Genomic DNA, 13,630 nt, shown 5'->3' with positions numbered 1-13,630 from the left:
CTGGGTTGCTTTGGGTTGGGCTGGGTTGTGTTGGGTTGTGTTGGGGTTGGGCTGGGCTGGATTGGATTGGGTTGGGCTGGATTGGATTGGGCTGGATTCGGTTGGGCTGGATTGGGTTGGGCTGCTGGATTGGGTTGGGCTGGATTGGGTTGGGCTGGATTGGGTTGGATTGGGCTAGGTAGGCTCTCATTCATCGAGGCTTGAAAAGCATAGCCTGGGCACCCATTGTGAAACGAAAATGGACGTTTCGGTCATTGTCACGTTGCTGGTTTGGCAGCAAGCGGACTGCCGCGTTCCCTACACTGCGGCATTTCAAAAGTACTTCAGGGGCTGTCGTGTGTTTTTGGACGTCGCGCGATTCTGAAAGGTGCTACATAAATGCACATTTGTTTGAACTGGGTCGCATCATGGCTTCAACGTGAATTATGGGTTTTGTTTTGGTTTTTTTGTGAAATTCTTTATTTTAAAACAGATTTGTAACATTTACAGAGAAAAAAGGCCATATACAAAAGCCTTAACATATTGAAAACGAACAGTGGGAAAGAATAAACATATTAATAAAGCACTTCCCCTATCAGCTCTATTTGCTCATGCCCCACGTGTTCAACTAAACGAATGTGGCTCTAACCCCACCCCAGGGTGCTGCTGCTGTTGGTTTCCTATGCTGTTCCCTGCAAGCGACTATCTCCCCCGGGGATCCCTGATCACCCCTCCCCCCCCATTTACCCTCTTAGGTCTTCTCTGCTCTCCTTCCCGGCTGCCCCCGCCCCCCCCCCCCCCCCCCCCCCCCTTCGAGGCCTGACCTGCCAGGCCCGCCCTGTGCATGGCCCTAGCCCGCCCCTTCTCCTACTCTCCCTTGTGCCCCCTGACCTACGCTAGCTACGCTGACCCCTGCCCTTGGCGCCTGACTGTCTCCCGCCCAAATGCTCGGGCCCTCCCCCCGCACACCAAGGACCCATTAACCTGATTGTATCTCCCCGTGCCCTTTCAAGTCCCTTAACCAGCCCCTAGCCCATCCCCCCCATCAGAGGCCCCGAACTCCCGCCAAAAGATACCAAGTGTAGGGCCCCCCCCTGCAGGGCCCCTCTCTCCCCCCCCCCCCACTCTCGTTGCAAGCTCCCTAAATCACCCTAAGCAGTGCGCCCTCCAGCCCCCGCTCTCTGTCCCGGCTGAAAAGAATCTTAGATAAAACATTACAGTACGGGATAATTTAACAGACCGTCGCCACACAACAGCTCTGCGAGCCCAGAGTCCTTTAGTTCAAGTCCAGCTTCTTCTTTTAATAAAAGTCAAAACAAGTTAGGTTACCAGACCGCCGTCACTGTAGAGCACTGAAAAAAACAAATGCCCGTTAGTTCAAGTCCAGCTTCCTCTCTTTAATAAAGGCCCAAACCTGTTCTGGTGTCTCGAAGTAGTGATGGAGTTCCTCAAACGTAACCCAAAGCTTCGCAGGATACAGCATTCCAAACCTCACCTGCTTTTTGTAGAGGGCTGCCTTTACCTTGATGAATCCTGCACGCCTCTTGGCCAGCTCCGTTCCCAAGTCCTGGTAGATGCGCACCTCGCAGTTCTCCCATCTGCTGCTCCTCTCCGCCTTGGCCCATCGCAGCACACAATCCCTGTCAGCAAGCCGGTGAAAGCGAACCACCAAGGCCCTCGGTCGGTCGCCCGTCCTGGGCTTCCTTGAGGGGGCTCTATGCGCCCCATCCAACTCCAGGGGTCGAGGGAAGGCCTCCGGTCCCATCAGCGCCTCGAGCATACCCATCACGTATGCGCCCGCACCCGATCCCTCACAGCCCTCGGGGAGGCCCACGATCCTCAGGTTCTGCCTCCTGGCTCTGTTCCCCAGCTCTTCAAGCTGCTCCTGCATCCTCCTCTGGCGGGAGTTCAGCTCCTCCACCCTCGTGCTCCAGCTCCGTTACCGTGTCCGCCTGGGTGGAGAGCTTCACCTCGACCTCCCTGAGCGCTTTTTCTTGGACCGCCTGCGCCTCGACCATTCGGTCCATCACCGCCCTCATCGGGTCCAACATGCCTCTCTTCAATTCGGCGAATCAGTTCCGAAAAAACTCCATCTGCTGCTCTCTTGGCCAGTGAGCCTCCGCTCCCTGGTCCCTGCCGTCCGCCATGCTTCGCCGCCCGGTCTGGGGTCCCCGCTGCTCCTGCTTCGAACTTCGCCGCTCCACTCGACCACTTCTGGTCCAACTGTCCATCCCCCGGGGGGGAAAACCTCTTCTTTTCGTCTCCTCCACCGATTCAGATCACCAGGTCCCGAAGAAATCCTGCAAAACAGGTCCGTTTGCCCATCGCGGGCGGGAGCGATCCGACCTGCGACCTGCTTCCTCGAGGGCTTCACCGGAAGTCCCACTGTGAATTATGTTGGTTGACACTCTCGTTATTTTGGGGCAACAAATTATTCAGGTGATGTGGGCGTCGCTGGGCGAGACAGGCATTTATTCCCATCCCTAATTGCTCTCGAACCGAGTGGTTAGCGAGCCGATATTTCAGAGTCAGCCTGTGGGTCTGGAGCCCCAAGTAGGCCAGACCGAGTAAGAACGGCAGATTTCCCTCCCTGAAGGACATTAGTGAACCAGGTGGGTTTTAAACAACAGTCGTTTCATGGTCATCCACCGACTTTTAATTCTAGATTTTTTTAAACCATGAATTAAAATTCCACCATCTGTCGAGGTGGGATTCGAACTCGGGTCCCCGGAGCATCACCCTGGGTCTCTGGATGACTCGTCCAGTCACAATACCACCGTTGGGGAGTCCTTGGCAGCGGGTTCAGTTTAATGTAAATGAAGGTGGGTAAGAAAGAAAGCGGTGTGGTCACCTAGGGCGGGATTCTCCCCTACCCGGCGGGGTGGGGGGGTCCCGGCGGGATGGAGTGGCGTGAACCACTCCGGCGTCGGGCCGCCCCAAAGGTGTAGATTTCTCCGCACCTTTAGGGGCCAAGCCCTCACCTTGAGGGGCTAGTCCCGCGCTGGAGTGGTTGGCGCGCCGCCAGCCGGCGGGAAAGGCCTTTGGTGCCACGCCAGTCGGGGCCGAAAGGTCTTCGCCGGCCGGCGGAAGTCGGCGCATGCGCGGGAGCGTCAGCGGCTGCTGACGTCATCCCCACGCATGCGCAGGGGGCGGGGGGGGGGGGGGGTGTCCCTTCCGCATCGGCCATGGTGAAAACTGTGGCCGAGGCGGAGGGAAAAGAATGCCCCCACGGCACAGGCCCGCCCGCGGATCGGAGGGCCCCGATCGTGGGCCAGGCCACCGTAGGGCCACCCCCCGGAGCCAGATCGCCCCACGCCCCCCCCCCCCCAGGACCCCGGAGCCCACTCCCACTGCCTTGTCTCGCCGGTAAGAAAGGTGGTTTAATCCACGCCGGCGGGACAGGCATTCCAGCAGCGGGACTTAGGCCCAAGGATTCTATGGATTCTACGGAAATCGAATAAGGAATTCAGAAGCAACTTCTCTATCCAGAGAATGTGGAACTCACTACCGCAGGGAATGGTTGAAGCAAATGGTCGATGTATTTAAGCAGAAACTAGATAAGCAAATGAGGGAGAAGGAAATGAAGGGATACAATGGTGGATTGAGGTGAGGAACGCTGGGCGGAGGCTCAAGTGGAGCAGAACCACCGTCAGGGACTCAACCCAACTCAGGGAACGCACTCAACCCAACTCAGGGAACACACTCAATCCAACACAGGGAACACACCCAACCCAACACAGGGAACATTCTCAACCCAACACAGGGAACACACTCGACCTAACACAGGGAACACACTCGACCCAACACAGGGAACACACTCGACCCAACAGAGGGAATACGGATAAAAGCAAATTACTGCAGATGCTGGAGTTTGAAACAAAAACTGAAACGCTGGACAATCTCAGCAGGTCTGACAGCGTCTGTGGAGAGAGGGAAGGGAGCTGACGTTTTGAGTCTGAGCGACTCTTTGTCAAAGAGGTAACACAGACCTGTTTTCTGTGCCATTTACTGGATGCAGTCCTACATAAATTCACCCTGATTGGTTGAGCACTGAGCGATGTGGATTGAGGTTCAAATATATTTTACACTCTCGGGATGTGAGTGTTGTTGGCCAGACTGGGATTCAATCCCAGCCATGGCTGCCCTGAGGAATGCTGAGGTGAGTTCCAACTGAACGGCTTTCACGGTCCGTCCAGCCGGCAGCCTGGAATCAATGGCATTGGTGTGGGAATGGAGTCACCTATAGGCCAGGCCTGGCAACGGCTTCGAGCTCTAACCTCCGAAAGACCCTCCTCTGGTTTGAGGGAGAATCTGACAGCTTTCATGGTCACTTTCACCCAGACCTACCCTTCCCCATGTTCATTTAAAACAAATTGAATTCAAATTCTCCAAACTGCCACAGTGAGAAGTGACCTCCGCGTCGCTAAATTAAAGGGGGCGGGAATAGTCAGCACCATCGCACAGGGGAAGAGAGCTCATGCCTGGGCCAGGGGCCGGAAAAGCTTCGAGATGTCCCAGGTTTTCCAACAGGTCCCGAGGCAGAGGAAGGGACCGGGGAGAGGAACCAAGATGGATTGGTCTGCGGCGGGATGGTTGGCGGGGCGAAATTGAAGGCTAAATGGAGGACAGTTGCTAGGCCCGACGTGGGGAAGGGAAGAAGGAAAGAAACTCGAGTCGCACCTCGAGGGAGCGGAACAGGGGAGCTCAGAGTCATCCGCACGATAGAGAATGGGAGGCCGTGTTTCTCATCTGATGTTGGTGAACACAGAAGGGTTGGATTTGACGGCGTATCGGGCAGGCCACCCCCCCCACTTCCGCACCCTGCTTCCCCCTCCCCCACCCACACCCCCACCCAGCCCTCGCACAAGTGTAAAACTGGAAACCCGCCCGCCATTTTGAAATGACCAATTAGCCGCCGAGAGGCTCTTAAATTTGTTGCCGTGACTGAACATTTGGTGGCGTCGAGGCCACTGCCGCTTGACGCATTTTGGGGGGTCCACCAATTAAATTGAAGAACAGAAATTATCTGAGGGATAAATTAAAAGGGGGGGGCGATCCTAAAAAAACAAACGCCGCACAGACCAAAGAGGAACGGATGCTTAAAAACATTAAATCAAGGCCCTGGTTCGCTGTCCGTGTGGAGTTTGCACATTCTCCCCGTGCCTGCGTGGATATCACCCCCGCACCCCAAAGATGTGCAGGTTAGGTGGATTGGCCCCGCTGAATTGCCCCCTTCGTTCGAAAAAATAATTGGGTACTCTAAATTTATTTTGAAAAAAACATTAAATCCAAATGTGAAAATCGGGATCGGTCCAACCCCTGCGGTGCCCAGCGGGCACAGAAGGCCCTCTGTCGCTCGAAGTCCCGGGCTAGGCTCCCGATTGGGCGCGGAGCACCACCCGCCCCCACCCCCCCGCCCCACCCCCACTACACAACTCCAATTGGCCGACTTGCTTCCGGGCGGCTGCTGATTGGTCATTCGATGAGTTGAGACTAAGGGTGGGTGGGGGGTGGGGGGGGAGGGGGACCACAGGAACGGGAGGCTCACTCATTTTCTGGGCTGCGTTCCCTCACCCCAGCGAGAAATGTCAAATGTAGCCCAATGCTCAGTCTGGAAGGTTGCAAAGCGTCCAATCGAAAGAGGAGATACCCCAAGCTTCCTCGGATTACCGGAACATAACCAATCCGCTTCCTTACACCCTGTGATGGAACTTTCCTTCATCTATAAGTGAGGGTGTGTAAAGCTTTGTCCTGAGTGGTGACTCACCCTCTGAGCTCCTGGTTCGAGTCCCACCCCAGGACCTGACGGCCGAGGAAGGAGCGTCCATAACGCGGCCAAAACAGGTGAGTGTCAACTTGTAAATCCTTCCAAACACGCCAATGGTTGGCGGTAAGAGCGGGAGAGACTCCTGGTCAGGCGCATGATATGATGAAAAGAAAATTGAGCCTCTACCATCGTTGTCCTTGGCGACAACATGCAGGTAAAAGTGGGCGACGCCACAGCAACCGTTGGCCGGAGGACTGGTGCGGACCAGCAGCGTGGGGTCCGATCCCGGTTTTGGCCGGGGTTGGATTCGGGATCTGCCTCCCTGCCCTATCCGTGGTGGAGGTCATGGCGCTGTGGGTCGGACCTGCCTTCGGGCAGAGAACGCGAGGAGGAGGGGAAACAAAAGACCAACGACTGTTTGCGTTGCGTCTGGGCCATGTTGCTTTAACCTGTCAGAACGGGGAGGGAAATTGGCCCCTTCGCACTCCTCTGAACCTTTTAAAAAGAAAAGAGGGAAAAGAGAAGTGATTAATGTTTGTGGTTTGTACATGAGGAAGTTTTCGTGATACCCTGAGCCAGGGGATGCAGGTGGTCTTACACTTAAAAATAGAGAGAGCAATTTATATGACATTTCCGATCTATTGTTCCGGGTTTAAAGCTGACAGCTGTAGGCAGTGTGGGTTGCGTTGGAAAGATAGGTAAGGTAAGCGTTGGTAGGCGTTGGTAAGGAGTTTTTCTCACCACTGAGGGGCCTCCCCCCTTTTCATTGAGCCGAAATAATGTCTATAATTTAATTAAATTAATGCATGCGAAACACAGCCAATTAAGTACAGCAATTGATAATCATAATAATAATGTTTATTGGTGACACAAGTAGACTTACATTCACACTGCAATGAAGTTACTGTGAAAAGCCCCTAGTCGCCACACTGCCGGCGCCTGTTCGGATACACAGAGGGAGAATTTAGAATGTCCAATTCACCAAACAAGTACGTCTTTCGGGACTTGTGGGAGGAAACCGGAGCACGCGGAGGAAACCCACGCAGACACGGGGAGAACGTGCAGACTCCGCACAGACAGCGCCCAAGCGGGAATCGAACCCGGGACCCTGGCGCTGTGAAGCAACACTGCTAACCACTGTGCTACCATGCCGGGTGGTCATGTGGCAGCCATTTTGAGCACAGCAAGCTGCCACAAAGGTCAATGAGGCAAAAAAGGCCGATCAACCTTTTTCTGGCCCTCAGAGATGTTCTAACGCCTTTTGCACAGTGGACAGGTCAGTAGGTCATCGAGCCAACAGCTATCCTGACTCATAATTGACAACACAATTGGGGTTGCATGGTGGGACAGTGGTTAGCGCTGCTGCCTCACAGCACCAGGGATCCTGGTTCGATTCCGGCCTTGGGAGACTGTATGGAGTGTACATTTTCTCCCCGTGTCTGCGTGGGTTTCCTCCCACAGTCCAAAGATGTGCAGGTTAGGTGGATTGGCCGTGCTAAAATTAGTGTCCAAAGGTTAGGTGGGGTTACTGGGTTACAGGCATGGGTTGGAGGTGTGGGCTGAAGTAGGGGTGCTCTTTCCAAGGGCCGGCGTAGACTCGATGGGCCAAATGGCCTCCTTCTGCACCGTAAATTCCATGATCCATGGCTACCTTGTCAAGGGCAGTTGACGATGGGCAATAGATGCCGTCCTAGCCACAACAAGCACATCCCGTGAAAGAATAAACCATATAATATCCCCATCCATATATCAGTTCCTGTATATAAAGCTCTTGTAGAGAAAGACACAGAGGAGTTCAAGGACTGATTTGCTGTACATTGTAGCCTCTTCCCTGAACATATCCAATAATAGTCCGGAGACAAGGGGGAATTCTTCTTAACACTCTTTACTTCACCAACAACAGGCCTTGTCAAGAAAGATCTGGGGCTGGATTCTCTGTTTTTGGGACTATGTCCCCATGCCGTGGAAAACTGGCGTCAAAAGGCCACAGATTCACAGCCCTGCAGGGGGCGAGCAGGCAGCTGTCGTGGAGCTCGCAGCTCCAGGTGCCGATACGGACCCCCGCACTTCCGGGTCAGAGGCCGCGCATGCGCACGGCGGCGTCCTCCAGCGGCTGCGCCGTACTCCATGGCAGACTCAGGCTGCGGACCTGGACCGCAGAAAGAGTGCCCCCGGTCAGTCGCTCGCCCGGCAAGGACCCGTCTGCATGGAAAAAGCCAAAGTCCCGAATGATCGCCACCCCCCCCCCCCCCCCCGCCCCCGACTGAGTCTGCAATGGAGTACGGCGCATGCGGGTATGACAGATGGTGGGACCATGAGTGGTCCACGCCATGGGGAATTCAGCCGATTGGGGACGGAGAATAGTGGGGCGGGCCTCAGTCAATGGCCTCAGGTGGTGAATACTGGCGCAGCGTACTCCCCGAGTACTCTGCCTTTCGGGGTGGGGGGGGGGGTAGAATCGCGGCGCCGGGCCCGATTCCATGCGGGGGAACTAGATTCCCCACCCCGTCGCCAAACGCATGCGGAGAATCCAGCCCCAGTTATTAGACTACCCGTTGCCTGATTCACCAAACTCTGCAACTTTGAATGGTCTTCTTACCGAAGACCCCAGTGTCAGGAGAGATATCATAGAATTTACAGTGCAGAAGGAGGCCATTCGGCCCATCGAGTCTGCACCGGCTCTTGGAAAGAGCACCCTACCCAAGGTCAGCACCTCCACCCTATCCCCATAACCCAGTAACCCCACCCAACACTAAGGGCAATTTTGGACACTAAGGGCAATTTATCACGGCCAATCCACCTAACCTGCACATCTTTGGACTGTGGGAGGAAACCGGAGCACCCGGAGGAAACCCACGCACATACGGGGAGGATGTGCAGACTCCACACAGACAGTGACCCAAGCCGGAATCGAGCCTGGGACCCTGGAGCTGTGAAGCAATTGTGCTAGCCACAATGCTACCGTGCTGCCCGAGAGAGACAACGGAAGCAGAGAGCACTCTCAACTGCAGCCTATCCCATTGCTGGGGCTCGTGTTGACATTGGCCCAAGGCAGGAGCCTCCTTAAAAGAGGCCCTTTGTGTATATTTGGCACAAGTGTCGCTGCCAGTCATTGCATATTCATTTTTCCCTGTCGTACTTTATCAAGACCGTTTCCCGCATATGCAAATAATGAGGGTTACTTTGACTGGGGATGGGAAATTGGAGCAATCGGTTTCTCTCAGCCAGTTCCTCCTGATGGTGCTAAGCTAACAGCTGGTTCCTTTCCCATTCGGGCTCAGCGATACTCGACTGAGTCAGAGCAGTAGCGATGCTTTGTCAGAGGAGTGAACAATTCCTTGGTGTTCTCTATTGGTGACCGTCCACAGCGGGATTTCCTTTTTCCGTGAAGAACGAACATCTTGTTTTAAAAAGCGACTTTCGCATCTTTCAGGCTTTCCAAAAGGCCTCACAGCCACTGAGGTTGTGGTGTTGTGGCAGCCATTTTGAGCACAGCGAGATCCCACAAAGGTTACTGAGGTAAGTGGCCAGTTCGTCTTTTGGTTGAGGGGTGAATGTTGGCCAAGGCTTTGCTCTTTTTCAAATAGCTTTGGGAAAAAGATCCCAATAGCCTTGGGATCTTTGACATTAATCTGAGAAATGGCACCTCCGACAGTGCAGTGTTCCCTTGGTACTACACGGTACCACGGGGGTTGGAGGAGGGGGGTGGGGGGGGGAGACAAGCCTTTCAGTGAAATAGTTGCCTCTTCACATGAGCAAATACTTTTACACTGCCTGTTTCCTTCTGCGCTGCACGGTGGAACGGTGGTTAGCACTGCTGCCTCACAGAACCAGGGACCCGGGTTCAATTCCGGCCTTGGGTCGCTGTCTGTGTGGAGTTTGCACATTCCCCCCCCCCCCCCCCGTGTCCACGTGGGCTTACCCCGGGTGCTCCGGTTTCCTCCCGTAGTCCAAAGACGTGCAGGTTAGGTGGGGTTATGGGACAGGGCGGGGCAGTGGGCTTGGGTGGAATGCTCTTTCAGAGGGTCGGTGCAGACTCGGTGGGCCGAATGGCCACCTTCTGCACTCGAAGGAATCGAAGGAAAACCCACTTATCAATCTAATCTTGACATAGTTACTGCTTCAACTCTGGAAGGAGCTGGTGTGGGAATTGAACCTATAATCTTTTGACTCGGAGGTGAGTTTGCTGCTAACCAATTCAAGTCTCAAGCCTATTTCTCTCACAATGGATTTTGTGCTCATCAGGGTGAGGGATGTTGGCATAGATTAGATGAATAAAACTCACGAACAAACAAACAAACAAACAGATGAATTAAGATCAGGAAGCCACTCTGCCCCTTGTACCTGCTCCGCCATTCAATAAGATCCTGGCTGATCTGATTGTAACCTGAACCCCACATTCATAGATTTCATAGAATTTACAGTGCAGAAGGAGGCCATTCGGTCCATCGAGTCTGCCCCGGCTCTTGGAAAGAGCACCCTACCCAAGGTCAACACCTCCACCCTATCCCCATAACCCAGTAACCCCACCCAACACTAAGGGCAATTTTGGACACTAAGGGCAATTTATCATGGCCAATCCACCTAACCTGCACATCTTTGGACTGTGGGAGGAAACCGGAGCACCCGGAGGAAACCCACGCACATACGGGGAGGATGTGCAGACTCCGCACAGACAGTGACCCAAGCCGGGAATCGAACCTGGGACCCTGGAGCTGTGAAGCAATTGTGCTATCCACAATGGCTCCGTGCTTCCCCTCCCCCTTCCCCCTCCCCTTCCCCCTTCCCCCCCCCCCCCTCCCACTTGTTAATCAAGAATCTATCCAGCTGTGCCTTAAAAAGAGCCAAAGACTCTAATTCCACCGCCTTTTGAGGAAGAGAGTTCGGGAGGCACATACCCCGAAGAGAATACAATTCTTCTCATAGACATAGAATTTACAGTCCAGAGTAAGGCCATTCGGCCCATCGAGTCTGCACCGACCCTTGTAAAGAGAACCCCACCCAAGCCCACACCTCCACCCTATCCCTGTATCCCAGTAACCCCACATCACGTTTTTGGACACTAAGGGCAATTCAGCATGGCCAATCCACCTAACCTGCGCATCTTTGGACTGTGGGAGGAAACCGGACCGGCACCCGGAGGAAACCCACGCAGACACGGGGAGAAGGTGCAGACTCCGCACCGACAGTGTCCCAAGCCGGGAATCGAACTTGGAACCCTGGTGCCGTGAAGCAACGGTGCTAACCACTGTGCTGCCGTGCTGCGGGGCAGTTTTGTCTGACAATGTTTCTGTAAAATGCCGGGGACATTTATTATTTTAAAGGTGATATATAATTGCAAGTTGTTCTTATTGACCCATATCTGCCAAGCACCGGATTGGAACTGGCCAACTCTTTCCCTCCGCGCCGGCCTGGGTAAGGCTCCGCATGGCCGGCGCGGAGAAGATACCCCCTGCGCATGCCCAACTGCGCCGGCCGGCGGAAGCCCTTTGCCGCCGGTTGGCGCGGCACCAACCCCTCCAGCGCCGGCCTAGCCCCCGGAGGTGCGGAGGATTCCGCAACTTCCGGGCAGCCCGACGCCGAGTGGTTCACGCCGCTCTTTGGTGTCGGTACGGGCCGCCCCGCCAATTCCGGGTGAATCCCGGCCCAGATGTCTGAGAACCCTTCGAAATGGAGTGGGAGGCAAGTCACCCTCGATCATCAGAGACTGCTGAAGAAAGAAGAAAGAAAGATTGTAGGACAGCGCCAAGCCTGAAAGTAAACGAGCAAAAAGTCGTGAAAAATCCAGCAGGAAGCTTGGTTCTATTAGTCTGGAGTTGGTGCGGGGAACCTCAGGAGAACAGAGAGCTACCATTCTCAGATCTTGTAGAAGGAATGAGCTGTGGCAGGGACATTTTAACACACTGCGAATAAAACGTGTTTCACACATAGAAACTAGTGTCATCTCTGCATAGCTCCGAGATATAAAATACGCACTGAAGACGATCAGACGGTACAATTGCCCCAAGCACCTCCACCTGTACAGACTACAAGAGGAGTTCTGGTAAACAGCCAGAATGGGTACTGCAAAGGAAGAGTTAAATGTGCTTCATCGCTTCTGAACCAAAAGGAAAAAGAACGCATTGGTTCCAGGAACTGACGGGGGCCGAGATTGCTAGAGGGGCGGGTTCCTGAATTGGCTGGTGTTTCAAATCGTGCAGCCACCGGCTCGGCTCGCTGCCAGTGCCATTTCGCCAGTGAATGATTGCTTTTCAGAGAGGCCGAGCTCGAAAGGACTGCCCTGATCCAAACCTGTTACCGGGCTGGATCAGACGCGTGGTCAGTCACGACCGCTCCCTGGACTACAGCTCGGAGCTTGTGACATGCTCAGTGAGTTCCCTGTCGATTGCTTTCTTTTGGGAATGAAGTGCGCGCAGGAATCAAGTCTTTGAAATAATGTTTAAACTCAGCTGACCAGTGCAAAAAAGCTGTCCTGTTTAGAGACTGAAGCAAAATGTTAATGAATTCAATTTTGCGTCTTCCCTCAACAGTAACTTTTGTTGAAGTACCGATGTGCTATTTAGGTACAAAGCTCAGTAGAAATGACAGAGAAAGTTGACGATCTAAGACGAAAGTTTCGCTGATGGGAACTGTTAAAACCTGTTTCGCAGAGTGGTTTAGAAAGTGTGTGTAATTGGCTTTGATTGTTAAATTCCCCAGACCCAGCAGACAAACTTAATCTGACATTAGGATCAATTAGTGGAGAGGTCAATGGCCAAGGGGCATAGATTTAAGGTTAAGGGGCAGGAGGTTGTTGCTAACTTGCTGTTGTCTTTTAATTTGGCTCTGTTTAATTACGTTTGCTCACGAGTCGCCAGGTATCTTTCGATACTGCCACAAGGTTCAAAACCGAATACTGATCAAAAACTCGATACACCAGTTAGTAAGTTCAAAAGCAATGCTCATTTATTTACACACAGTCAAATCTACTCATGCATAAAACTCTACAACCTAAACTATCACTATTACTAAAAGCCTATACTTAGCTTCGGGTGTCCACTCAGTTGCTCGGTTCTGAGGCTGTTGGGTTGAGCTGTTTACAGGATAGCAACTAAGAGTGTCTATCTCGTAGCGTGCGTTGACTTGGCACTTACTTGGTCTGGCGTAGCTGCTAGGCAGGTCTCTCCTCGCTGAGAGCCAAGGCCAAGAGAGCGATTCTCTCTTGTGGAGTCCTTTTTATACCCCAAAAGAGGCTTCGCACGCTTTTGGGTGGGCCTTGAACTTGGCCCCAATTAATTGGGCCGTTTCCCAATTGTCCTTATCGATTTTCCTCCAATAGAGGGGTGGGTTCCCTGGTTACTGGGCGTGTCCTAGGTGGCCGTTGGTTTGCTTTGTTTTAGTCTCCTCTGGCTCCGGGATGTCTGGCATTGTTTACCTAAATGTTGCCTTTTGTTCCCGGGGATGGCTCATTAGTATGTAGATGGTTCTGCAGTACCGGTCCTGTCTGAGAGCTATGGCTCTAATCAACAGACAGACCTTGCACCTGCTTGTTTTTTCGGTATTGTCCAATTTTCCCTGCATTCTTTGCAAGTGTCCATTTTGTAATCGGGACGTGGCCATCCCAGATGGCTACAAGGTTTAGAGAGGGTGTGAGGAAAAACATTTTCACCCAGAGGGGGGTGGGAGTCTGGAACTCGCTGCCTGAAAGAATGGTGGAGGCAGAGACCCTCATAACATTTAAGAAGTATTTAGTTGTGCACTTGCAATGTCAAGTCTATGGGCCAAGTGCTGGGAAATGGGATTAGAATACTTACACTTATTCGGCGATGGGCCGAATGGCCTTTTCTGTGCTGTAGACCTCTATGATACTATTAGAAGTGAGATCGATGCTCAAAATGGCATAAG

The 13,630-nt window shown here is 53.4% G+C and overlaps 1 protein-coding gene across 2 annotated transcripts in view; it reads left to right on the top strand.

The window, feature by feature from the left end:
* Positions 1-13,630, top strand: part of LOC140403936 (cytohesin-2-like) — an 82,384-nt gene that overhangs the window by 23,921 nt on the left and 44,833 nt on the right. The window contains exon 1 of one of the 2 annotated variants that reach the window (XM_072492205.1): positions 11,954-12,115. The exons of the other annotated variant lie outside the window; for it this stretch is intronic. Within the exon in view, the coding sequence (XP_072348306.1) occupies positions 12,109-12,115 (7 nt within the window). The 5' untranslated portion in view covers positions 11,954-12,108. Of the gene's footprint in view, positions 1-11,953; positions 12,116-13,630 lie in introns of those variants that run through there. 2 annotated transcript variants of the gene reach the window in all.

Source organism: Scyliorhinus torazame, chromosome 29 (genome assembly GCF_047496885.1).
Source record: "Scyliorhinus torazame isolate Kashiwa2021f chromosome 29, sScyTor2.1, whole genome shotgun sequence".
Classification (NCBI taxonomy): domain Eukaryota; kingdom Metazoa; phylum Chordata; class Chondrichthyes; order Carcharhiniformes; family Scyliorhinidae; genus Scyliorhinus; species Scyliorhinus torazame.
Note: the sequence above shows the minus strand (reverse complement) of the source record. Positions and strands in the feature narration are given on the sequence as shown.